Genomic DNA, 27,128 nt, shown 5'->3' with positions numbered 1-27,128 from the left:
GTTCAGGTCTCGCAGGACATTTGCACTAAGTTGAACACTACATCATGAATCATGATCCAGTTAAAAGATTTTTACTGGATCCAGGACCGTGTGCAAAGACTTTTTTTTACTGTTTATAAGGAACAGCTGGTGGAAGCCTTGGTTGTGCACTGGTTTTCTCTGGAACTGCATTGGAGGAAGGAGGAAGAGCACTCTGTTTGTCTTGTGAGCTCATTTAACATGGTGCACTCCTTCCTATATGTTCTCTCAGCTAGGCCATTATATAGTATTCTTATAATTTATACAATAATTAGTTGATTAGATATTTATGTGCATATACACTATATTGCCGAAAGTATTGGGACGCATGCTTTTACACGCACATGAACTTTAATGGCATCCCAGTCTTAGTCCGTAGGGTTCAATATTGAGTTGGCCCGCCCTTTGCAGCTATAACAGCTTCAACTCTTCTGGGAAGGCATCCACAAGGTTTAGGAGTGTGTCTATGGGAGTGTTTGACCATTCTTCCAGAAGCACATTTGTGAGGTCAGGTACTGATGTTGGACGAGAAGGTACTTGCCTGACTGCATTGTGCCAAGTGTAAAGTTTGGTGGAGGGGGGATTATGGTGCGGGGTTGTTTTTCAGGGGTTGGGCTTGGCCCCTTGGTTCTAGTGAAGGGAACTCTTAAGGCATCAGCATACCAAGACATTTTGGACAATTTCATGCTCCCAACTTTGTGGAACAGTTTGGGGATGGCCCCTTCCTGTTCAAACATGACTGCACACCAGTGCATAAAGCAAGGTCCATAAAGACATGGATGAGTGTGTTTGGGGTGAAGGAACTTGACTGGCCTGCACAGAGTCCTGACCTCAACCCAATAGAACACCTTTGGGATGAATCAGAGCGGAGACTGCGAGCCAGGCCTTCTCGTCCAACATCAGTACCTGACTTTACTAATGCGCTTCTGGAAGAATGGTCAAACATTTGCATAGACACACTCCTAAACCTTGTGGACATTGTGCCAGAAGAGTTGAAGCTGTTATAGCGGCAAAGAGTGGGCCAACTCCATATTGAACCCTACGGACTAAGACTGGTACGCCATTAAAGTTCATGTGCGTGTAAAGGCAGGCGTCCCAATACTTTTGGCAATATAGTGTCTATATATGTAGGGTACTTGAATGTATTTTAAGATTTTACTTCTGAGTATAGTATCACTCATGAAATAGGGGGAAGCTAGATAGGATTTGAAAGCAAGTATGCAGCACTTAAAGATGTAAGAATCAATTTGTAACTTATAGAAGCTATGCAATGTGAATGGGAACATATCACAGGCATACAATAAGTGTCATCCCAATTTAGCTGCAAAAGTGGAAGTGCACTTTAAGGATCCCAGGGAGTGTGTAGTAGGAGTGCTGTGCACAGCAGTCTTGTGTTCGTCCACTAGGTGGCAGTCACCGCATAGCAGAGGCACACCTCCTGAACTAAGCAAGACGAATGTAGATTCCAGCATCATAGAACAGCCTGAAAATGTCTGCGTGCAGCTTGAACTACAAAACAATTGCCCGTGCGCCCTGTTTCTCCTGGCTCTTGGGGTTCAGCTTGCTGTCCTATTGTGGAGCATATGTGATTGTTAATTCAGTATCATGGTCAGTCACCAATGAAGTGGAGGAGGAACTGGACAGCTCCTCCACCGAAGATGCTCTTCCTTCTCTGCTGGAAGATACGATCAGCATGTGGAAGCAGAGCTACCCAGCATCCGTTTACAAAGAAGACAAGGAGCTGAAGTCCGGGCCAGGGCCTGACATCATTGAGCAAATCTCCTCACCCTCCAGGATGTTCTCCTACAAAAGGGAGACTGAGAGCCCTCCTTCTCCTGCAGCTGCCTTTCAGACCAAGCTGGCAACCAGTGCCAGAACACTAGCCCATCAATGCAAGTGGGGTGTCCTAGCCAGCATTTCTTCTCAGGAGATGGTGAGTGGCTTCCGCTGAACCATGGGGGGAAATTATCAAAACCGAAGCCGAGTCTGGAACAGTTGCCCATAGCAACCAGTCAGCTTCTCTCTTTGGTTTTTGCAATTAAGCCTTGAAAACTGGTTGCCGTGGGCAACTGCTCCAGATTCTGTCTGCTCCAGTTATGATAAATTCCCGTCCATGTGTTTAACTAGTAATGTATACTGCCAGTCACATTGTTAGAGCATCTCCTGTCCTACTTATCCCATTGCCCAACTAAGATGATGCATATACAGTATCTCAGTGATGCTGCATACATGCTCATGTCTTTGGTTTCGTTTGTGTGCATTTTCTTCACTTGGGTAATGATTTCCTATTTTTTTTCTAAAAATTAATTAATGCACCTACATTGCAAAAAGAAAAAAATTTGCATTTAGGATTTTTTTGCATTGGAGTCTGCAAAGCATTGCCACCACGATTAGTGGATCACAGGTGCAATTCAGAGGCTTCTGCAGATTCTTCCTCCATCCCCAGTCTGTATTGAGGTACAGACCTTTGGTTATGGAGCTGGAGGAAGTTATCAAAGGATGGCAAGTGTGGTGATGTCACTGAACTTGTACTTCATTGAGATCCACGAGTCCTTCTGCCGTGGTGGCAGACGGGACTTGTAGTTTTTTCATTCACGGATCCTGTGAATGAATGACTGCCCACACAGCCCCGCCAAATGAAAAATATGGAAGCCTGGGGGAGGGAAGAACCCCGCAATTCGGGGGTGGTTTGAGGGTGTAGGGACCCTTGAAATGGTACCAAGTTCCATGTTACACCCTAAATATTGGGGTAACATGAAACATATGAAAGGTGAAATTAGCTCCTAAAATTGAACTGAAACAACTAAATTAACAAAATGCTAAATACACAGATGAAATACTATAGGGGGCTGTTTTACATGCTAAAAGGTTTGTTTTTCTATCCATCCAGTCCTGCACCGCATCCAGTCTTACACAGCTCTGTCACACAGCACGGCCAGGTGAATGACGCCACTTACAGTTGCAGCGGACCATGCATTAAATATGGAAGGTCTGCTTATTAGTTAGAGTGCTTTTCCCCATTTCTTTACATTAGGTGCTACAGAATATCCAGCTTTAGATCTTAAAGTGAACCTATGGGGATAATAAAACATTGAATATATGATGCAGTCTGTCATGATCACAGAAACGCCCCCCCCCCCTTAACATCATTCTATTACCTGTTGATCCTGCCAGTTAATTCTCCACTTCCTGTAATAGGGTGCAATGCTGTTTTCTCCCACAGACAGACTTTGTGGGGCCATTTCTCTTCATCAGAGCAGTGTGGGCTGTAGAAGAGGTAAGTATTACAGTCTTCTTCATAGGTTACCCTTTTGTTTTGACTTTTTTTTTAAATGACAGTCAACAGGGGTGGACAAATTAATATCGAATTCAGGAGCCAGTCTGTCCAATCCAGAAGCCAACAGGATTTTTTTTTTAAGAGTCAGCTCCACTGAGAACAACGTGGCTGGCATTCAGCCTTCTGCTATAAGCTCATGGTCACTTCAGCAACCATAAGCTTGAAGTAGAATGCTTCCTCTGAAGGTTCTCTGTAAATGAATAGCTGTCATCATTCGCTGACAACCCGCTGATGCCAGCTATTCATTCAAAATCAGCCTTCCACCGCCTGCAGTGCCCCTGCAAATCCTGCTCTCTCATCCTCACTGGGAGCTGGCTGCAGTCTTTGTCCCCTCTGATCCTCGCTGCTCTCCCCAACCTGTATTGGCAGAGGCAGCGGGGATCGGGGTTGACACGGACTGCAGCAAGCAGCCAGCACCCAGCTGGGAGGAGAGATCATCTATGACACCTAAGTCAGGATGCGGAACGGGGCGGATGCCGAATGAACTTCAGCATGCTGAGCGGAGGTCAGCAAATATTTCACATATTTAATGATCCTTCCCTGTGGTGAGCAAACAGTGGAGTGATCAGTACTGATCATTCCGCTGTTTGTAAATAACTGAGGAGATAGTAAGTGTATTCTCAGACGCCGCACCTGGAGCGGATCCCGACGTAGCCGACGGGATCCGCCCAGCTGCGTGAGTGACAGCTGGCTCTGCCTATCTAGAGGCAGAGCCAGCTGTACCCGCCCCCTCCCCTGTCCGTTCCGCCAGTCAGCGCTGGCAGATCGGAGCGGGGAGAGGGGAATCCAGCCCTTCCCCCTTTCACGTCAGAGAGCCGTGACAGGATCGAGAGGTGAGGGAACCTGGTATGTGTTCTCTCACCTCCCGATCTACTGAGCCGACCTGTAACAGTCTCATTGTCACAGGTCGGCTTAGAACTATGAGGTGAGTGGAAATCACTCATCTCATAGTTCTCCTTTAAGGCTGAGTTCACATGGGCAGCCTGAAAAGTGATTTCAAAATGTAGCATAGCAGGTTTCCGCCATTCAGGAGGCAATGCTGCCGTCTCCCAGATGCAAGTTGTTTTTTGTTTTGTAATCCTAATAGGGGTTTTCTATTGCAATTCCACGCTGCAACCGCATACCCACACAGTTGTGGCTTGTCCCATTCATTGCAATGATCAAGTTTGACAAGTGGCACCACCTGCCAAATGTGGCATGCTGTATAATTTTTGTCGCACTGCAAAGCATCAAAGCATCCCAACCACGGCAGCGTGTACACAAATGTTCGGCTGCAGTGCTGAAATTTCAGCAGACGACCAGGGGGTGGTAAAAGTGCAAATTAACTGCCTGCTTTTACCGCCCCCCTTGCCACTTGGGTAAACAAAGCCTAAGGCTTCTGCTGTAGAACATAGCTTTCCTGTGGCTTACCAGGCCTTCCCACAGAGCCTCACATGTTCCAGATAAATGTATTTCCTAAACCAAATTTTACTGCTCAGTGCAGCTGGATATCTATTTCTTGCTCTCCTGAAACACTTTCAACTGCTGCGAGAGAAATAGATTGCATTACAACCACTTTTAATTAATACAATGTAAACACAAAGGCAGCTGTTGCAAATATAGTTTTTTCACTTCACCAGCTCCCTTCAGATTGTTTCTAAAGCTGGCCATACACCTTTAGATTATCTGCAGATTTTCTATGGCCAGATAGAAAAAGTGCAACAGATTCCTCCATCTACGCTAAACTGTGTTGATGGTAGATTCTCCCACTGGGCCAAGCTTCAGTATCTTGCTAGTCGGCCTCGCTGGCTCTCAAAATACCTGAACAATGCCTGCATCCAATCAGATTGTTTGGGTATTTTGAGAGCCAGCAGGGCCGACTAGCAAGATTTTCACATCCAGTAGTTTCCGGCAGTCCCTCCAGTGCTGGTGCCGGTCTCTGATCCAGCAACGATTGCTGTGTTTCGTGTGTCCCAAGGAGTCTGTGCAGGTGCACGCTGCTGTGCTGACTGCATTGACTTACCCTGTGTCTCTCCTCCTCTCCCGGCTGAAGATCTGTGCTGCGTATGCGCCCGCCCCATGATCCTTCACGACAGCCCGAGAATCTTCAGATTTTCGAACGGGAGCGCGCGGCGAAGACACAGGTAAGTTATTTCCTTTTTTTGCTATCTGTAGATATATGCAAAAAAACAAAGGATTTAAATGTCCTTTAAGTTAGGTTAATTATTAAATAATTTAATATGAAGGTAATTTATTTCCCCTACACAGTTGATGTTGGACCACATGCCTGCGCCATTCATAGTAAACAGTACATGTGTGTGCAGTCGGAAGATAAAGAGGACAAGAAGTTTTGGCATACAACATGTGTATTTATAGAAAATATTGCACAGCCTTTGAGGTGAAACTATAGGCAGCATGTTGCATGTAATACAGCATTCCCTGAAATGTGCCTGCACCCTTTCCATGATGAGCATTATACTTCTAAAGGAATAGCAGGAATGGTGTTCAACGGAGCTAATTATGCAACTATAGTAAATATACTTATTTGTAGAGCGAACAGATAAAGTGTTTGTTTTTAATATCTACACGAGAGTCTACGTCTTATTACAACTCCAGTCATAAGTCACATTACATACTTAGCCCAGCTGACCTTTCTATGATGTTTAAATGCTATCTGCACTTGTTTGGGTGATGTCATTTGTCAGTCATTAAAGGAGAACTATGTGGTGAGTGCTTTTAACTCATCCTCATAGTTTTAGCCGACCTGTGATAATGAGACTGTTACAGGTCGGCTCAGTAGATCGGGAAGTGAGCGAACACATACCGGCGTTCACTCACTTCTCGATCCTGTCACAGCTCTCTGCCGTGACAGGGGAGTGTCTGGATTCCCCCCTCCCCGCTCCGATCCTCCAGCGCTGACTGGCGGAATGGACGGGGGAGGGGGCGGGTCACTCACACATAATTGTCGGGATCCGCTTCAGCTGCAGCGTCTCAGTATACCACGAGCTGTAGCTCGCAGTATACTGAGCTTAGGGTGACGGGAGGACGCTAGTTTGTGTCCTCCTGTTACCCGAAGGAGAACTATGGGGAAAAGCCATAACCCCATAGTTCTCCTTTAAGGCTAGATTTCAATTATACTGCCCAAGACAAAAGTTTGCACCGCCTTCAGTGATAGCAAAGCCCTTTGGCCTTAGCATATAATATCATATTAATATAATCTAACGTTATTTGTGCATGTAATGAAATGTATATGTTTTTACTTTATTTGTAAATAAAACTCAGCAGCATATCGTCCACTACAATTCAACCACTGCCTATGTAGTCTTTTTACGAATCCAATCATTCTAAATAACTTGTTGACGACAGCGTAGTTTGACACAGCTGGCCCTAGTGCAATATGTGAGCCAGGACCCCTGACATTTACTTACATACCACTGCTCCAGATTTAACATCCCCACCCTCTATGATTAGCTTGCAGCTAACATACCCAGCCTGTTATCTCCTACACCCCTTAACAATTCCTATAACTCCTTCCGCCTTGCACAGGATGCTACCCTTCTCCAGAAGAAGTGAGTTAGTTGTATACTTGCTGAAGGTGATGGCAAAGTTAAGGGGATGTTGATGTGACTAGGTGGGCCCTATGGCCCCCCACAAGAAGCAGGAGCTGTGCTACCACTGCAAGTATTTTTTAGTGCCTGAATAAAAATTCAACATATTTTAGGACAGTAATTGTTATGTTTATTTGACTTGTTCTTTCATTAGATCCAAGGACTTCCGTTTGGGCAGGTTCTTCTAACCAGCGATGGTCCTCTAAATAACAGTACTGGTGTTCCATTATTTTACGTTACTCCAAAGGCAAGCTTCTTCTCTGATTTGATGAAGAATCCAGTTGCTTCTTTCACATTTGCAGATCCAGATGGTGATGTATCCAGGTAATCCCAATCATATATAAATTTATCTAGATTTACATTTGAACATTTTAGGAAAACAAATCTATAATTTTTCTGCTTTCTTTCAAGATTTTTGTATAATGCAGATGTGGCTAAGGGTGGCCAAAAATGGCCCAATTCTACTCACAGTTTTTGATGTCTGATGCAATGTGTGGGTGACAGTCAGACTATTTGGTACTATCTTAAAGTTGATAATGAACATTTCATTCACCAAGAGAAGGTTTTTTAGGGGGGAAAACAGTACAACTTTTTTTCCATTTCTTCCATTTTTATATTCAGAGGCTAACCCTTTGTAAAACATTGTGCAATGCAAAAAATGAATTCCATTTTGGGTTCTTGATATTATCTTTAAACCGCAGTTCCTGTATGTCCTTCAGAGCCTGCATGCAGGTACTACAAAGAGTCTTTGGAGAAAAAACAGCATGTGGCATTCAAACAGTGATCTCTTGTATGTTATTATGTTATACATAGTGAGTTTTCACCTACAAAACAATAGAAGAAAAAGCATGTTTTTGACATTTAATGTGGTTGCTCCTTACGCTATCTATCATACAGAGCAAAGAGACGGAGCTTTTGCAATGTATTTGTTAATAAACATTGTAATTGACATAGCAGTATGGCTTTTAAAAATACATGTAAACAAATACATAAATTAGAAAAGGGGGGTCTTTATGGTGTCTCGCGAGTACACTAAAGCCCAATTTTAAGCATTAACGCCCAAATTGGATCCTCTAGCAATGGGTTAAAATAAAAAATCAGCTCCAGCTGCTATACTCACCTGCTATTTGGTGCTGCTGTCTCCCGAAGACTAACTAATCCAGCAATGCAGTACTGTTCTTCTAGGTTGAATGATACCCAGGCTCTGTGATGTCATTCTCAAAAGTTCTTGGGGCTGCCTCCTTTTCAGTCTATGTCAGATGAACAGCAAATCAGCATTTTTCCTGGAAACGCTATGCATATGGGGGTGAGGTTTAGTAATATGGACAGAAAACCCTATACTCAGTCAGTGAGAGGCAGTCCCTAGAGAAAGGAAAGTATTTCTTGGTGTGGGTGTCTACAATATTGTATAAATGTCATATTTACAAATAGAATTAATTTGAAAAGCGGCTTTAACAATGTCCTGCTGTTTAATAATTATTACTTTTATTTTATTCATTTATGATGCTCTGTCAAATTCCACAGTGCTTTACAATTATAAATACTCATACTAAACTCATATAATTTGCTGCTTATGAAGGTTCTTGCAATCTACCACACTTATACACACTTTAAAGTCTGATTGTGTATAAGTTTACCATTATGTTGAATTTAGCCTTGGCAAAGAAATACTATCTCGTACTTTCCAAAGGTTTTAGAAGTATCCACTGTGCTCAAAGGAAAAATTCAAAATGTGCTTAGTGGCACGGGGTAGTTGCAGACATGTGAGGCGGTATTCAGAAGCAATGCTTCAGATAGACAAATGTATTACAACTGGAAAAAATGGAACTGTTGACCACAGCAACCAGTTTTTATCATTCATATTATACAAAAAATTCCAATTACCGAGTAGTTTCTTTATAATCGTGAAGAACCATAACTCAAAAGGCATTATGAAAAAAAAAAAAAAATGGTATTGCCTGTGGGGTCACAGTGTGGCGCTGTGTCTTTGGGAGTCACAGTATGGGGCTGTGTCTGTAGGGGTCACAGTGCGGGGCTGTGTCTGTGGGGGGCATAGTGCAGGGCTGGGTCTGTGGGGGCCACAGTACAGGGCTCTGTATGTGATGACATAGTGTGGGGCTGTGTGTGGGGGCACAGTGCTGGGCTGTGTCTGTGGGGGCACATAAATGCGGCACTGGGTCTCTGGGGGCACTGTGCGGGGCTGTGTCTGTGGGGGCACACAAATGTGGCACTTTGTCTTTGGGGGCACTGTGCGGTGCTATGTCTGTGGGGGCTCAAGTAGTGAATTCTGCTCTAGAGACTTAAGTGTACCGAATAAAAAAATGCTTGCCCTTCATTAAACTATTATAGACCATGTGAAAGCAGCAGTAAAGAAGCTCATTGAGGTATTACACAGCTGGCATACAGCCCTTAATGGACACTGCTTCCTGTTCTCACTTCTCCCACACTTACTAGCTCTCACTTAGGTGCCCTTTGACCCACGATAGGGACTAATTGGCCAGCCTTCTCCTACCTGAGACTGTTAGAAGGGCTCTTGGTCTCTGTGGCATAGAATTCAATTCACACTTCTGACAGAAGCCCTCACATTTTACGTGTGCATGAGTTATATACAAAGTACAAACAAACACATCATCTACTTCCAGATGGAACATGTAATAATCACTTACTCAAGTGCGTGACTGTGTCTCTTGCGCTGTGTCATTCAAGTGGCGGGTACAGAGGGGGAGCAGCACTGTGAGAGATCCCCTGCAGGCTGTGCCTCTGTGTCTCTTGCGCTGTGTCATTCAGGTAGCAGGCACAGAGGAGGAAGCAGCGATGCCAGAGTTCCCTGGCAGGCTGCCCGGTAGGCTGCCCTGAGGTCCCCGCAAGCACAGGACCTTGGGCAGCCGAAGCTATTTAAAAATGTAAAGCGCCTGCATCAGCGCTATGTATTGGGGCATTTTCATGAAAATGCCCTATATCGGCCCCCAATCAGATATTAGTATCTGTGCATCCCCTAGTGCTAATGTTTCTACATGCTACACTTTGTCAACTCACTACTTATACAGGATGCCATAATCTTCATATACACACATGAAAATAACTGCTCTGCATCCCAGAGACATTTTGTATTTCTTTATATAACTTGTATGCTGTATAATAATTCCATGGTAACAGTGCTTTTACTTACATGTCAAGCCCCAAGGCCTTGTTATGAACTTGTAGATGTAAAAAGAATCTGAAGATCAGTAACATCAGAAATATCAGTGAACAATACTGCAGGTATCCTTATACTACTTCCAGGGTGTTATTAACAAATGTGAGCCAGGAGAAAGGGATTGTTGGGCCTGATAACAGAAATTCAGGATTTATTCAAATTAACTCTTGCAATGGGGCTACCCCCGTGTCTAATGGGCATTAGATGTGATGACTTTATGGGTCTTTAGACCACTAGAGCCCCAGGGAAAGGAGGCTGCGGTGACCGGTCTAGCAGCCAAGCAGGACTGAAGATTAGGTGAGTATATTTTCTTTATTTTCATCCCTAGACTGAAACAAGCACTTTAAAGAGAACTATGAGGTGAGTGCTTTTCACTCACCTCATAGTTCTAGCCGACCTGTGACAATGAGACTGTCACAGGTCGGCTGAGTAGATCCGGAGGTGAGCGAACACACATACCGGCGTTCGCTCACCTCTCGATCCTGTCAGGGCTCTCTGCCGTGACAGGGGAGGGGCTGGATTCCCCCCTCCCTGCTCCGATCCTCCAGCGCTGTCTGGCGGAATGGACGGGGAGGGGGCGGGTACAACTGGCTCTGCCTCCAGATAGGCAGAGCCAGCTGTCACTCACGCAGCTGGGCAGATACAGGCATAATTGTCGGGATCCACTTCAGCTGCGGCGTCTCAGTATACCGCGAGCTACAACTCGTGGTATACTGAGCCTAGGGTGACGGGAGGACACTAGTTTGTGTCCTCCCATTACCCTAAGGAGAACTATGGGGAAAAGCCTTAACCCCATAGTTCTCCTTTAACTCTTACAGTGTGGTGTAATCCCACTGCAGGGGCTTATTTCAATAAATCCTGGAATCATGGGAGTGAACTTGGAGCGCTGGCTATTTTACAACACACACAGGGACCATGGGGAATAAAAATAGCCACCCTCCAGAAGGAAGGACAGTGTCAGCTTCAATTCAGAGATGATTTGAGGGATCTACAAATAAGGTAAAGTAATGTTAATAGTTAAGGTACGTGAATAAGGTACTTGGATGCATTTTTAAGGTTTAGCTCCTGAGTTTGGTGTCACTTTAACTTCTCAGACATATTTTCTCATTTTATCATGAACTTGCTACTACCTTTTTTATGTACACTCCCTCTGCTGGTCAAAAATAACTACATCTGTGTGAACCATGTCTAGGACCAAGTCCAAGGTTGGCATTTTTGGTCTAGAGATGCAATGAAAACTTAATTAGAGATCTGTGCAATAATTTTATGGACATATTCACAAACTTACAGACTGCATAAATGGCTTGATTTACTAAAGTGAGAAGTTAAGCGATGTGATCCTATGTTTATGTCAAAATGTTTAAAAAAAAAAAATAACATTATTTTATTTTTATTTTATTTTACTTTACTGTTAGGGGCTTTGGGGAAATATCATGGGTTTAAACTGACCCCTGATATTTTCCTTTTAAAATAGAAAAAGAGATTGTTGACACAGAGTCCTAAATCTCTTTTTTTGCAATTCATTCATAAACTGAGAACATAGTATCAATTACTATGTCCACAATCATGAATGAACAGGAAGTGATGTAGAGCACTTCCTGTTCATGCATAACTGGGGACACAGAAAGCGTGCTATGTCCTCAGTTATTTACAAACAATCACTGATCAGTACTGATCACTTACAGGGTTATTCGCAAAAGGGTGAAGAGCAGGAGAAGTGAACAATCTAGGAGAACATAGCTGAAATGGAAAAATTCTCCAATTCAGCTCACTTTCCAGTTCAGCTATGTTCTCCTAGATTGTTCACTTCTCCTCCCTTCTCCAAACTCTTCACCCTTTAGTTAATAACCCTGTTAATGTTTGGACTCCGCTCTTCATCCTGACTCTCCTGTCCCTGAGTGGGGTGGTGCAGGAAGAGAGCTTGGCCTCCTGTGACAGCTGAGAGCTGTGCCCTCTCCGCAACGCAACGCACTGTTTGGCTTCCAGACAGCTTCTCTCCTCCCACTGGGTGCTGGTCTGTGTCCCCTCCAATCCCAGCTGCCTCTGCCGACACAGGCGGGGGAAAGCAGCGAGAATCGAAGGGGACATAGCCGGTGCCCAGTGGGGAGGAGAGAAGATAGGGATGTGCTGCATTTCCAGCCGTTTTGGTACTATCAGCATTTTGCCCATAGTACCGAAATTTCTGTGCATACCTACCAATAACCAAAGGTTTACTTCATCTTATTTCACACTTTAGAAAAATCCCCACTGACTCAGAGGTCACAGATCCAGGAAATAAAGACTATTGGTTAAACAGTAGCAGAATTTCCACTGAACAGAAATGACTCCCACTGCACCTTCCTTTAAATGTATTGTTCTTTAAACAACTATGCGCAAGTATGTCTTAAGTTTGTCTCCTAGCAGCAAACTTTTCTCTTTAGAAATAATAGATATTTAAAAGCCTTAAAGGAGAACTATGAGATGAGTGATTTCCACTCACCTCATAGTTCTAAGCCAACCTGTGACAATGAGACTGTCACAGGTCGGCTCAGTAGATCGTGAGGTGAGGGAACACATACCGGGTTCCCTCACCTCTCGATCCTGTCAAGGCTCTCTGCCGTGACAGGGGGAGGGGCTGGATTCCCCTCTCCCCGCTCCGATCTGCCAGCGCTGACTGGCGGAACGGACAGGGGAGGGGGCGGGTACAGCTGGCTCTGCCTCTAGATAGGCAGAGCCAGCTGTCACTCACGCAGCTGGGCGGATCCCGTCATCTACGTCGGGATCCGCTCCAGGTGCGGCGACTCAGTATACCGCGAGCTGTAGCTCCCTGTATACTGAGCTTAGGGTAACGGGAGGAAGCAAGTTTGTGTCCTCCCTTTACCCTATAGAGAAATATGGGGAAAAACACTGACCCCATAGTTCTCCTTTAAGAGATATAATGGAAAATGTTGAATAATAAACCGAGAAAATGTTCTCAAAATTCTTAGTTCCCATTTTGAAGAGTGCCAGTTATTGCAGAGTTATCATAGATCATTGAGGGCACAATTCAGTTCTAGCAGTAAAATGTAAGATGATATCACAACAAATAATAATCCACAAAATTGATCTCAAATATAACATGATGGCTTATGTCCTCATTTGAAAACAAAACAGAAAGGCTTTTTGCTTTAATGGGATACAAAAACATAACTATTCCTGTGTATAGCAGACTAAAACTGGACATACACAGGATTAATATGATATATTTCTGAGAAAATCATTATAGTAAGACCTTGTCATCATACCATATATGTGCAGTCAAATCTTTTTTTCACCTTGGAATATTGCTGCTGGTATCTGTGATAGAGATTTTTTAGCATAGGCTACCATTCTCCATCAATCCAGGAGAGATAAGCCAGTGCCATGCTGTGTTGTCTATGACGGACAGAAGAAAGGCAGCTTGGCAAGCATTTAATAGTGTATGTATGCACCATGCATACGTGGATTGTTTCCATTCTTGGGCTGCCAATTTTTCCTGAAATGGTATGGTTTATTATTGTTAAATAAAGGGTATAAGGTACAAAGGAAAGAATAACTAAAGGAATTTGAGGGGGAAAATGGTAATTTATTATGTGTTGAATCTAATGTAAACGGGACTTTACATATGTGATAGAGCATTTTATATGCCGGCTTCTGGAACCAATGGTACCAGGGGTGGGTGCATGGCTGTAGAACTGGGACTCCAGAATCAGTTTATTGTAGGTAAGCATTTTAATGCAAAGGGCTGCTCAGTATGGTCTTGTCAATTAAGATACCAGGCTTCATTTAGAGATTGCACTGCATGGAAAAATAACTATCATGGCTAAGTGAAGGGTGAATCTGGTAGTGATCTGAAAGACCTAAAAGCCTTTACGCATTACTATAATAAGGTGCAGGCATGGAAAAGAACACTCATTCAGGCAAGCGTTTATGGTTAATCAACGAAGGGGAGAGGAGGGAGGGGGGATGAGAAAAGTGGGGCAGGCCAAGCCGCAAATGCTACCAAATCCATTAATCTTGGAGGAGAGCAATATAAATTGAGACAAAGCGGCGCGGATTGGACAAGTGTTATGTCATCTTTATAGGCAGCTTTGACCTGGAACCTGTTTTAAAGGGAATGTATACTTTTTTAATATACAATGCAAAATATTGCTAATCATATTAATGTATGCTAATGTCTTAAAACTCGTTTATAAATGTATAATTTGTAATTATATTTGTAAATGTTGTTACCCATATTACTCATTACATATGCAGGCAGTGCTTCCTGCTTTACAGTACTACACAATAATCATGCTTTGCTCTTACTACTTGTAATACAAGACTGAGTCAGACAACTCTTTGAAAACAATGCACTCCCTACATGGCTAATATCTTATCTCAACAGTTAAGCTGGCCATACACTGTAAGAATTGTGTTCAAATGTTTGTTTAAAATCATTCAATGTTGTCATCATTGAGTCAACTAATTTCATTCTTTCACGTACCTGAGGACTGCAAGATGAGGAGGTGTCTCTTGCGACTCGTGTCCTGCGACCCTGGAGTTTGGAACAGGAGGACGCAGGGCAACGAGGAGCACGAGTGCCACAGATTGCCACTGATGCAGGAGACTTCCTGTAGGGAGGTCAGCAGGCCAAGGATCAACCCGGACGGGCACCGTAGGAACAGATTCAGGAGCCAGAAGTCGTAGTCGAGGAAGCCAAAGGTCAGATCCAGCTGGGCAGCAAAGCACAAAATCAGCAGACAAGAGCAAATCCAGAGAACAGGCCGAGGTCAGGGGCAGGCAGCAATCAGAATTGTAGTCCAGGTCAATCCAAGTAAAACGGGTCATAGGCAAATCGACAGAAACACAGACAGCAGGCAACACAAGCTCACAAGACCATTAGCAATGTGAAGTAGACAGGCACATCCTTATATAGTCACTTAATTAAGGCAACTACCTCACTTCCTGTGCGCCATCCGTCCGCGTGTCTTCCTGTGTGTCTTCCCTTGCACCTCGCGCATGCGCACTATGGTGTACTTCCCGAGATTGGGCTTTTGTGCATTCGTGGCCGCCATTGTGCCTTTACACATTCCCTCAAAGTTTTCATCCAGACCTGCTACCTGAATGGAATTCCAGACATACTTAACAGATCTCTTTTGTGTCTAGCACATGTACATTACAATATGTACAGTTTTTCCCAAACGAGAATCACATTTAGTTAGAATTTTGAAACAAGCAACATTTTCCATTCTGCTTATTAGATTCTCCTTGTCTCTATGGAAGAAAATGGACATCAATTAGACCCTACTAACCATTAGAAAACTAACTTTTTTCAATAAACTACTGCTGGTGTGTGGCCAGTTTTATTAGGAGAAAGACCGAGTAACTCTACAGAGTATTAAACCTGTAGTAAGAAAACTATTAGAGCTGTCATTGTTAAAGGGGAACTATGGGCAACCTTTTTTGTTCATAGTTCTCAGGGTCACGGGAGGGCATATACTGTGTCCTCCGGTGACACAAAACTCAGTATATAGCGGGCTATTGCCTGCTGTATGCTGAGAGTGCCGCAGCCAGGATGGGTCCTGGCAATGCTGTTGAGATCCACCCCGCTGGCTGATTGACAGCTGGCTCAGCCTCTCTAGAGGCAGAGCCAGCTGTGCCCGCCCCCTCCCCCATCTGTTTCTCCAGTCAGCGCTGGAAGAATGGAGAGGGGAGGGGGGAATCTGTGTGGGGAGTGGTGACTGCAGGGATAGATCGAGAAGTCAGTGATCGGCGATATGTGTTCGCTTTCTTCCCGATCAATAGAGCCGACCTGTAACAGCTTCATTGTCACACATCGGCTTCAATGATGGAAATTCGTGTTTTTCAAGAGGGTCAACATGACCTCCAGGCAGATAATATTTTCAAATGACAGGTTTTCTTTATTAAGGAAACCATGGAGAGATTTATTTTGTGGCTTATCCTCAAATCTGAACAATTAGTAAAATAGAAAAATCTAGAAGAGCAACATGTAAAATATGGAAATCATAAAAAATACTTTAAGCTAAATACTGAAATAATCATTTAAAATAATATGTACTTTCCCTTTAAGCACAGAAATGTTTCTGAATCACTTCCCTTGCAATGTCATTATGCATTATTTTAAAGCACTGCAATATGCTAATATCTGCATTACATAATACAAACTGGTGTTTTTTTTTATACAAATGTGCCATGAGCTGATAAGATGAACACTTCTGTTTTCTGTACCTACAGAAAGGCGCTTGCACAGCCACAGGAGCCTCAGTGTGCTGCATTGACCCTGATAGGCCAGATGGTAACTGTACTACCAGATTTTGACAAGTACAAGTACTTGTCAAAATGCCTTGTATCGGGCCCGATTCCGATGCTAGCATCGGTATCGGGACATCCCTAGTATGGACCCTAAAAGAAGAACCCCGGGCACATTTTCCGTTAACTGTTGCAGTTGGGCTACCCCCGCACTGCAACGGTTAACAACTCGTTTTGGTCTAGCTGCAAAAATAACACAGTTATACTCACCTGAACCTTGCATCTGGCCGGCTGTTACAGCTCTCCCTCCTTCTCTGCAGCAATGGTATGACCCTCGGAGTCCTCATGTCCAATACATAGTCTATAGGACGTGATGACTCCGGGACCTGGGGCCGCTGTAGCGTAGGAGAGAGGCTTTAGGGACAGGTCTAACAACAAGCCAGCTCTGAGGATCAGGTGAGTGTAATTTGTTATTTTGCCCCTAGACACAAATGAACAAGTGCTTAATACCAGATTTGGCATTAAATCATATACAGATATAACAAATTAATCCGGGGCTGTCATAAAAATAAGTCTATTATAAAATATCCCCAGTATAAATTTCATGGTATCTGGCACTGTGGAGAATCGAGACAGCATTTCTCATGGGACTAAGGGTGGCTATACCCTGTTCTTGAGGAACCGGCCAGAATTTGCACAATGTGTGTGCCGCTGTCGGCACCATTTCAGCCAACATCCCTCGATCAGCTGATCGAAGGAGCCGGCTGGAAAAATCTTTGTATAACCAGAGCCGGCAGCCAATGAGCTGCCGGCTCTGGTATTCTGACACCAGCCAGCGGGTGCTGTCGGAATACAATGCAAACAGCTGGATTCCTTGATCGACACACTGGTAGTGTTGATGGAGGAATTTGCTCTATTTTTTTTGTTCAGCCCGCGGGGTTGTATGGGCACCCTAAGTTTCAGCTTTTAGTCATTAGAAACTTTCTCAGAAATATTTATGGCAGAATTTCCAAGGTTCCAATATATATCTCCTCTAAAGTCCCAGTCATTTTTATTTTCTGCTTCTGAATTGTGAAATGAGTGCATCTGCTGTGTACTTCCCAGTCACAAAATATGCTGAAACTATCTTCAGGGCAATAATACGCAGCCCTGCACATGTCAGTGCTCCTCACTGAAGATTTCTCAGAAAATTTCAAAACCGGTTAATACAGCAGCTAAAGATTTTCACTGATCATATCTACAGTGGCGACACTATCAATCAGAATGGATGTTTCTGCATTTGAAACCCAACATTTTCAGTCTTACAAAGTCTCTAATTTAATAAACAGATACAAAAGGCATGATGTATTTAATCTTATTAATGTGTTGTAAAGTTTTAAAATGTATTACTTGAAATGATATATGTACAGTACATGGGTGCAGCATTTTTGCTCATTACATGCTCAGAATCTGCTTCCTGCATTGCAGTGCTAGTTGTGTTAGGAGCAGTTGTGTTTAAAGGAGAACTATAAGGTGAGTGAAAATCACTCATCCTCATAGTTCGAGCCGATGTGTGACAATTAAACTCACACGTCGGCTCACATACCGTCGCCCGCTCACTTCTCGATCATCTCCCTGCAGAGAGCCGTGACTGTCAGTCAGGCTCCCAGCATGAATCCCTTTTTTTGGGGCGGGTACAGCTGGCTCTGCCTCTAGATAGGCAGAGCCAGCTGTCACTCACGCAGCTGGGTGGGTCTCGACAGTGATGTCGGGATCCGTCCCGGCTGCAGCGGTCTCAGTATACTGCGAGCTGTACCTCGCGATATACTGAGCTTTGGGTCACGGGAGGACGCTAGTTTATGTCCTCCCGTGACCCTTAAGAGAACTTTGGGGAAAAACACTTACCCCATAGTTCTCATTTAAGTTCTCCTTCACTCTATGCAAGTCTATAGATTTGATTTACTAAAAGAGTAGACCCTGATCGGTTAGCAAAGTGAATAGTCATTGAGTTTAGTAAATAAACTGGAGCTGTGTTTCACAAATAAAAATTAAGCAACATTTTGCTTACATTTCTATCTTTGTACACTTAATTGGACAATTGAAGTAGCCACTACGTCTGAATACCCACAGAGTGACTGTATATGATCAGATGCGGTCACTGTTTTGCTGACAATTTTCCACCCGGCTCCTTAGTTCTTTTAGTCTAAGTTTGTCAACACGGGTGGCGCTGTCAGGTCACAGCACACATTTTTACTGATTCACCAATTTTTGATTAAGCAGGAATCCAAGCTGAAGTTCAAGTGATGCCAGCCCTACCCAGTTGTCTTTTGCTAAACTAATCAACCAATCCCAATCTTAGAGATCTACAACTTAAAGGCTAAGTATTCTGTAGTCCAAGATAAGAATGAGGAGGACTGGTAGGGATAACACAGGAAGTGTACAGAGGAGACAGGACAGTTCTGAATTTCTGATAAGACCAACTGGTATTTTTTAAATTTATCAAACAGATATAACAAAATGCTTCTAATTGTATATTCAGCAGACCAGAAGGAAGCAAATAAGAAAAGATCATTGTTAGGGTTTACATACACTTTAATATTCACCCTGGCTGAAGCCATGCTCAGTTTCCTTTTGCTTTTTTTCCAGGCATCCTGATATGCAGAAGTGGTCTCAGGATTACAACTGCTTGTTAATGAAGCTGATAGCGGAACATATCTATGTTTCAGACTGCTATGGAGGAGTGCACAACCTCTCACTAGAAGATTACTACAGAGTGAACCCAATCTGACCTCGATTAGATTACTGTTACACAGCATGGAGTATGACCCCACTCACTGGAATTTGTTTGGAATATCATTGATTAAAAGTATAATGCTGACGTCCTTCTGCTTAACAAGACAATTGTTGACAAGCTGTTACATCCAAGGTACAATAAGCTGTATATAGTGTTATATTTAAGGCAGTGTCAATACAAGTATTTCGTTCACGGTGCTGTATATTTGAGGTTGTTAAATGATGTCTAAAACTACCAGTATTTACAGGCCTACAAGTATTACAAGACTGCCAGGCAATCTAATGTATTTTGGTCATCTGTGATAATATTTATGACAGTAAAAATGTTGAGGACCCATTTTTCTTTTAGTCTGTCCCCTTCAATCTCTAATGGTGGACTTACATGAGGAGATGGTTTCAACCAATGTTCTAGTTCTAATATGCCCGGCTGGGTAATACCTAGGAATTCCACCCAATTTTACTTTATACAAAACTGGAAGTTTGTTGGAAATGGTCAAGCCAGGATAGAAGATCACATTGTAACTCAAAAGTATCAAGTATTATTATGTCCATCCACTGAGATTATAGGCTGGTTTTCCAATGTTGGTTTGTCTGAGTATTCATAGTGTCTTTATCTCTTGGAGGGCTCTGAACAAATTACCCTTAACCTCTTGATTTAAAGTGGAACTTAACTCACCTCCCCTTGCTCCCTTGTTGGTGCCAGCATCTTCTCCCTAGCTTCTTCCCTGCGCTTGGTCTTCAGCTGTCTTGATTGGACAGCAGGGGATGAATGAACTCGCATGCATAAAGCACAGACTTGTGCCAAGAATGTACAATGAAATGTGGGACTAGTTTAAAGAGAACCAAATGTGGTTTAAAGCAGAACTAATGAGCAATTGTGCATAGAACATATTATGGAAGGCTTGTCTCCTACAGAGTTTTAGTTCCACTTTAACTTGTGCATAATTCTCAATATCCAAAATTAAGTCAATTGTTCAGGATTACTTATGAAAAATGTATTTTCTCTCTTTATTTAGCTTTACTTATTTTCAGTCTGCCAATTCAGTGGAAGAGTAAGGGGTCCCATGTCACTGAAAGTCTGAGAGTTGTGCCCTGTCAATTGCCTGACCTCACCACTGTATTCCCCATTGAGGCTTCCCCAATTGTGTTTTGAAATGCCTTTTTCTAATGTACTTACTTTTTCCAATTGTCTGCTGGCTGGTCACGTGACTGGTTGGCTCCCCTTCTTCTCCAGCAGTGGACTTTCCTTGAAGATTTAGAGAGCAGGACTGATGATATGATGTTGGCATCGATTGTTGCAATATACTATGTATATATACACGCACAAGGCCAACAAAGAGTTCAGGTGTAACGTAAGGAGCATGTGAGTAGTTGCTATCCACTCATTTAGGTCACAAGATTATTGTAAATAAAGCATTGTAGTACCTTTGATACTTTTGCAACTATGTCTGCAGCCTCCGTTCTCTCTAATCATAATATGAATAGACAAACTGAATGTTTAAGTAGAATGTACTATATGTATAACATGACTAAGGGCTTGTTGCCACCAGCCCACGCATCTACCGCACTGTCCCGTGCCCGGAACGCAAGGGATCGCATACATAAAGTATCCTTGCGTTCTGGGTCAGGAGGGGGCATGGCAGTGCCATTCAAGTCAATGGCACTGCAGACACACACCCCGCCCATAGTACGATCGGCCGCACAGGAACACGTGGCAAAAAAATGCTCTGCATTCCAGTGCGGTGCGATCACACAAAAAAGTGTATGCTCAATTTTTTGCAATGGCACCACACGGGAAAGCAGGGCATTTTATTACCATGCATTCCTGACCGGCCAATCGTACTGTGGGCGGGGTAAGTGTCTGCAGTGCCATTGACATAAATGGCACTGCCACAGCCCCTCCCACCCTAGAACGCAAGGAGACTTTATGTATGCAATCCCTTGCGTTCCCAGCACGGGACATTGCGGTAGACGCGCGGGCTGGTCGAAAGAAGGTGGCCATGCACTGTGCAATTTTGGTCAGGTTCCTGAGGAACCGGCCGTAATTCGCACAGGGGGTGTCGCTATCAGCACCCTTTCAGCCGGCATCCCTGGATCAGCAGATTGAAGGATCCGGTCGGAAAATCTTTGTGCGAACAGAGCCGCCAGCCAATGAGCTGCTGGCTTTGTTCGGGTATTATGTACAAAAGAAACAGTGGGGATTCCTCAATCAACGCGCTGGTAGTGTTGATGGAGGAACCTGCTCCTATTTTTTTTTTTTGCTCAGCCTGCGGATTGAAAGAAAAAAATAGAGCAGTGTATGGGCCGTTTAACAATGATACAAAAAAACTGAAACCCTCTATATCATTTTGGTTGCTTTTGTTACGCATATGTTGTAGCTGTTAAAATCTAAGTGCAGCCAAAATGTTTGCTTTTAGTTCTGAACAGTGGGGATTGGTTAGAACCCTATTTCAGTTACAATACTACCTGTAAAGGTAAATCAATTCCTTTTTATGGGGCGGCATAACAGTACATGCACATGTAGTTGGTGACATGAGGTGAGAAGAATGATTTCTAAATTGCCAGTTGATGTCTAGTAATAGTGCTATCCAATCATTTTTGTCTTCTGCAACCCATGGTGGATCCATACTAACATGTTAGGATTTACTACACTAATTAACTTTAAACAAGAGCCTTACTGTCTGCTACCTATACATGTTTATATTTCTTTCATGTGCCATTGTTAACAATGATTGAATTTTTCAGCTGAAATCTGAAATTAATAAAAATGTGAAATTGTGAATCTGATTGCCGGTGAATTTATTTGCTACATACTGTAATGTATGCTATTATTAGAGAATAAATGTTATATCTTTACACTAGACATTGCATTTCTAACTTATTAATAAATCTGACAGCGCATTTTAAATAGGAAACACATTGGGAAAGGTGCTTTCATATCGGCATTTCATTTTTCACCACTGAGCACTGAAGCCCAAATAAATGGAAGCTCAAACATGAAGAAAGTATATAACCAGGGTCTAATATTGTTTGTTTTGCTATTTTAGCTGCACAATTATTTGGTTTAATGACTGCATCAGATAGACAGGAAACAGCTAGCATTGTCTGGTCTTGGGTGCTGGCACAAACTGTTTTGTACAAGTCATCTGCTATAGTACAGTACCAGGAGATTTTACATGAAAATGTAGCCGAGCAACCCAGCTGAAGATCCTTTTCAAACTATATACCCATCCACTGTTCAGGGTGAGTTTCCCATTGATTTGATGCTAGGTAATCAACTTTTGGATGCATTGTGCATGATTTGTCAAGGTTCTCTCTTACCATTGTACCCTGAACACTGTAAAAGTGCCTTAAAGTCTTTAGCAGAGTTGTGTGACTGGTAAAAAAAAAAAAAAAGAGGAAATCTTCATGATGTAAACAGTGGCTTTTCTCTGCTAATCTTAGCAGGAAATACTTTCTTTCCCCTTATCAACCTTTACCTGCCCACAAGTGATAACGGGGAGAGAAAGAGAGGATTTTTACTAACTATGTATCTGTTCTGCAGAAAATGAAAATAGAGATCATGCTTTAGTCCATATATACAATTGACCAGAAATATTTGTTTGCAAATATCAATGACATTTTAGCATGTGGCTGGCCGATCCAAGGCAAAGTTCACATTCTAGTTGTGAGTTCTCTGATCCGAAAGCACTAATCTGAGTGGAATATTTAACTGGCTTTAAACATATTAAAACCCATGTTTACAAAATAGGTTTTCTAGGTTTATGAATAACTGAGGGCTTGAGTACGTGGGTATTTGTGTCAGATCTGCTTTACTGGCACAAGTTAATAGGAATGCAAAAGAGAGCTTAAAGTAGTATTAAACTCTTGATCTTTTTTTCAATAATAAATTCAGATCATCAAATTATAAATTGCCTAGCAAAGTATTTCTTTAAATGTTTGCCCAGTCACTTACAGTCATCATGTTTCCAATCAGCTGGCTCCTACTTTCTCAGCTCCACTTCCCCGAACATCCTGTCCAGTACAAGATCACAAGGAACAGAGCAGTCTTGAGCAGCTGCACATCTACTAGCTTGGGGAAGGGAGCAGTGGGGAGTAGGGGGAGCAGGGAATGGGTTAGAGCTCACATTCTAAAACAGTTTATATGCCAATGGTACAGAAGGTGTTAGAGCTCACAATCATAGGGGTATATGTGAATGATACAAAAGGTGTTGGAGCTCACAGTCTATAGGGGTGTATGCCAAAGACACAGAAGATTTTGGAGCTCACAGTCTATAGGGGTGTGTGCCAATAATACAGAAGGTATAGGTGCTCACATACTATAGGGGTGTATGCCAATAATACAGAAGGTATAGGAGCTCACATACTATAGGGGTGTATGCCAATAATACAGAAGGTATAGGAGCTCACATACTATAGGGGTGTATGCCAATAATACAGAAGGTATAGGAGCTCACATACTATAGGGGTGTATGCCAATAATACAGAAGGTGTTGGAATTTACATTCTATAGGGCTATATGCCAATGATATAGAAGGTGGTAGAGCTCACTTTCTATAGGGGTATATGCCAATGTACAGAAGGTTTTAGAGATCACATTCTTAGGGGTATATGCCAATGATTTGCAAGGTATTAGAGCTTAGAATCTTTTAGTTTACATGCCAGTGATACAGAGGATAGAAATCTATAGATTATTAGGTATAAGGGGGTGATGCAGATACAGAACATGTATTTTATTTTTCTATGCTACATTGTGTTGTGCAGTAAAAATGTAGCTATCCTTGACAACATTATATGTGAAGGATAGTGAGATGAGATCAGGTGAGCACAGCTGAAAAACATCCGGCACAAGGCCAATGTAGGAGCATATCTATGACACTGGTGTGTGTATTCATTCGCATTCCCTAGCACATGACACTAAGCACATGTCCACATTCCAGAGCATACAACACTATGTTAAAATGTGTGCACCCTAAAGTGTTATTAAACCTTCACTGGTAAAACATAATTATGCTAGCATACCTTATCTTCTTGGTTACTTTCTTTGCACTTTTTATATGCAGCCATTCTTTGTAGAAAAATTGGTTCCTTCTGTGTTAACAAAAGGAGCCTTTAATAATCCAGGACCATGCAGCTGCATCTCCAGTAATGTGGTGTTCCTCATTCAATATAACAAGCGCAACCAGGGATATCACATTGGTGAAACAGTGCAGCATTATGATGGGTCACCTTCACTCCATACAGCATTCGGACCTATTCCTTTAACAGCTGTGGTGCTTGTAGTGATAAAGCAGATGGTGTCGTGGTTCCCACAGTTATGCAGAATGAAAATCACCAGCACTCAACTTGAAAGTGTAAGTATTTCTGCTTTTATTGAAGATGTCATAAGTGTCGTTTAGCCAGGCTGAACAACACTTGTGACATGTTATTTCAATAGAAGCACAAATACTTACACTTTCAAGTTGAGTGTTGGTGATCTTCATAGTGCATAACATTGGTGAAATAGGACAGAAATGGCAAGACAGAATGAATCTACACAGACACCATAAAACAACACAAGAAAGATGACTACTGTACACCTGTGGGACATCATTTCTCACAACCAGACAATTGTTTGGAAGACATGAATATTTTGGTTTAATATGGTTTTTATTATTTTTCCACATAAACTGATTTATACAAGTATATATTAAAAAAAGCAGAAATGCATGTATATTACAATATAATTTACTCTCGTAATTAACTTAAACTATACATCTCTCCATATAAATATCAAAATTAATTACTTTTACAACCTTACATACCTATTCATTCAATATGCATTACCCAACCCTTTTAACATTCCTATCTTCTCTACTTCTCTCTTCTCGTAGGAAGAATTTATTTAAAAAAAACACTTCAGTGGTAATTTCTTCAAACCATGTTTTAAAACCCTCATGCCCTCTTAACCCTTGCTTTATAAGTAAACCTCAACCTATTTTGTGTTCTCTCTTTATATGTGATCTATACTACAATGTCTATAATCAATTACATTACCCATAAATATTTTGGTTCCTAATGGGGATTTTAAAATACTCAGCAAAGGAAAGCCTTTAAACTACAAATGATAATCCTGTTTGATACAAGAGATAACGGACTGAACCTGGACCTGGGTTTTCTACATCACTATCACACACTTTTATGACCATTCTTACCTTTATAGCGCTTAATGAAGATGTTCACTCCCGCCCCCCATTTTTGATGGGAGCAGAAAAACATACTCACACACCCAGCAATTCTGTAGTGCTTTGTTCCTCCACCGCTGCACAGCTGGTCCCTTCCTGCCATCTTCTTCTCTGATGTCATCAGTGGGCCAGCTGTCTCCTCTGGGATCTTGCAGCCGGCAACTTGATGACATGCATTTGCCTCAACACGCCATCAGGGGTTGGCTGCAAGGGCCAGGAAGAGACAGCCAGCCCCTTGATGCCACACTGTAGAGTACCCCAAGGCCTTCTGAGATGCTTGATGTGGGTTTTTCCAGGAAGCTACAAGGAACACATACATCAGTCTCATCTATGTGAGCATGCAAGGACTACGGGGAGGGTTCCCTGAAAAATATATTTAAATATATATAAATAATAAATGTCGTCCCTGTGTGTGTTGTAAAGTAGTCACAGCTCCAAGCTCACTACCGTGATGGACTACAGTCTCAATGCAAATTAGTAAACTAAACATGAGATTGCAGTCCATATTTTACAACACACACAGGGACCAAACAAAAACAAAAGTAGCCACCCTCCAGAAGGAAGAACAGTGTCAGCACCAATTCAGAGATGATTTGAGGATCTACAGCTGAGTGATACACAAATAAGCTACATAGTTGTTAATAGTTAAAGTACTTGAACGTATTTTTAAGATTTAAAGCAGAACTATGGGGTGAGTGAGTTACACTCATCCACATAGTTAGAGCTGACATGTGACACTAAAACTGTCACATTTCGGCTCTATTGATCGGTAAGTGAGCGAACACATACCGCCGCTCACTCACTTCCCGATCTTCTCCCTGCAGTGAGCCGTGACTGTCAGTCACCACTCCCCGCAAGGATTCCCTCCGCGACCCTTCAGCGCTGAGTGGAGGGACAGACGGATACAGGGGCGGGCACAGGTGGCCCGGCCTCTAGATAGGCAGAGTTCGCTGAAAATCAGCCACCGTGGTGGATCTCGACAGTATTGTCGGGAACAATCCCAGCAGCGGCACTCTCAGCATATAGCGGGCAATAGCCCACTATATGCTTAGTTTTGGGTCACTGGAGGATGTTAGTATATGTCCTCCCGTGACCCTGAGAACTATAGGGGGAAAAAAGGTTACCCCGTAGTTCTCTTTTAACTCCTGAGTTTAGTGTCATCTTAAACACTGAATACACAATAGATCATTTATAAACCAGAATATATTGTGCTTTTCTATCCAACATATCATTCACCAACAATAAACATGGAGTATTTTTGATACACATGTTCTTTGATACTTAGCTTTATAAAATTCAAACAAGACTTCATTACTGCAAAAAGTCTTTAGGTCTGTTGAATCTCCTACAAAATTCCATAGTGTATAGTCAGCTTTTGCTCTAGCATTTGTTTGAAGACTTTCTATGTTATAGACTCTGCTGAAATTCATTTTTTAAAGTTTCAAATGTTGTCCCTTGACTGTACAGGTTAGAACAAGTATGCAATTAGAAACATGAATTTGTCTTCTGTAATCCCAGCAAACATATATGAAACATAGCTTAGGGGCAATGATAACTTCTTCTCCAAATACTTTCCCTACTGATACATGCTAATAATTTCCATACCATTTTGATTTTATGAACATTGTTGCTGATGCTAATGTTTTAGTGAACATACATAATAATACATAAAATTACAAATGGCATGGTAGGTAAAGATACACGTGCAGGGAGTGGACATGTGTATCATTACTGGTAGAATGTCT

General features: G+C 42.5%; 1 protein-coding gene across 1 annotated transcript; it reads left to right on the top strand.

The window, feature by feature from the left end:
- The first annotated feature begins 1,449 nt into the window (after nt 1-1,449).
- Nucleotides 1,450-19,154, top strand: CREG2 (cellular repressor of E1A stimulated genes 2). The gene is made up of 4 exons (XM_018554115.1): nt 1,450-1,951; nt 7,097-7,266; nt 16,373-16,465; nt 19,013-19,154. The coding sequence occupies exons 1-4, from the start codon at nt 1,508-1,510 to the stop codon at nt 19,152-19,154; spliced, it is 849 nt and encodes a 282-aa protein (XP_018409617.1). The 5' UTR covers nt 1,450-1,507.
- The last annotated feature ends 7,974 nt before the right edge of the window (nt 19,155-27,128 follow it).

The sequence above is a fragment of the Nanorana parkeri genome, unplaced genomic scaffold, assembly GCF_000935625.1.
Source record: "Nanorana parkeri isolate BGI_ZX_2015 unplaced genomic scaffold, ASM93562v1 scaffold143, whole genome shotgun sequence".
NCBI classification, from domain to species: Eukaryota; Metazoa; Chordata; class Amphibia; order Anura; family Dicroglossidae; genus Nanorana; species Nanorana parkeri.
This window is presented reverse-complemented; position numbering and strand designations above follow the sequence as displayed.

Bases quoted from the DNA above. Each gene is read 5' to 3' on its own strand.
- CREG2 (XM_018554115.1), top strand. From the start codon at position 1,508: ATGTCTGCGTGCAGCTTGAACTACAAAACAATTGCCCGTGCGCCCTGT. The intron at 1,952-7,096 runs GTGAGTGGCTTC...TTCTTTCATTAG, and splicing joins GCATTTCTTCTCAGGAGATG to ATCCAAGGACTTCCGTTTGG. The intron at 7,267-16,372 runs GTAATCCCAATC...CTGTACCTACAG, and splicing joins CCAGATGGTGATGTATCCAG to AAAGGCGCTTGCACAGCCAC.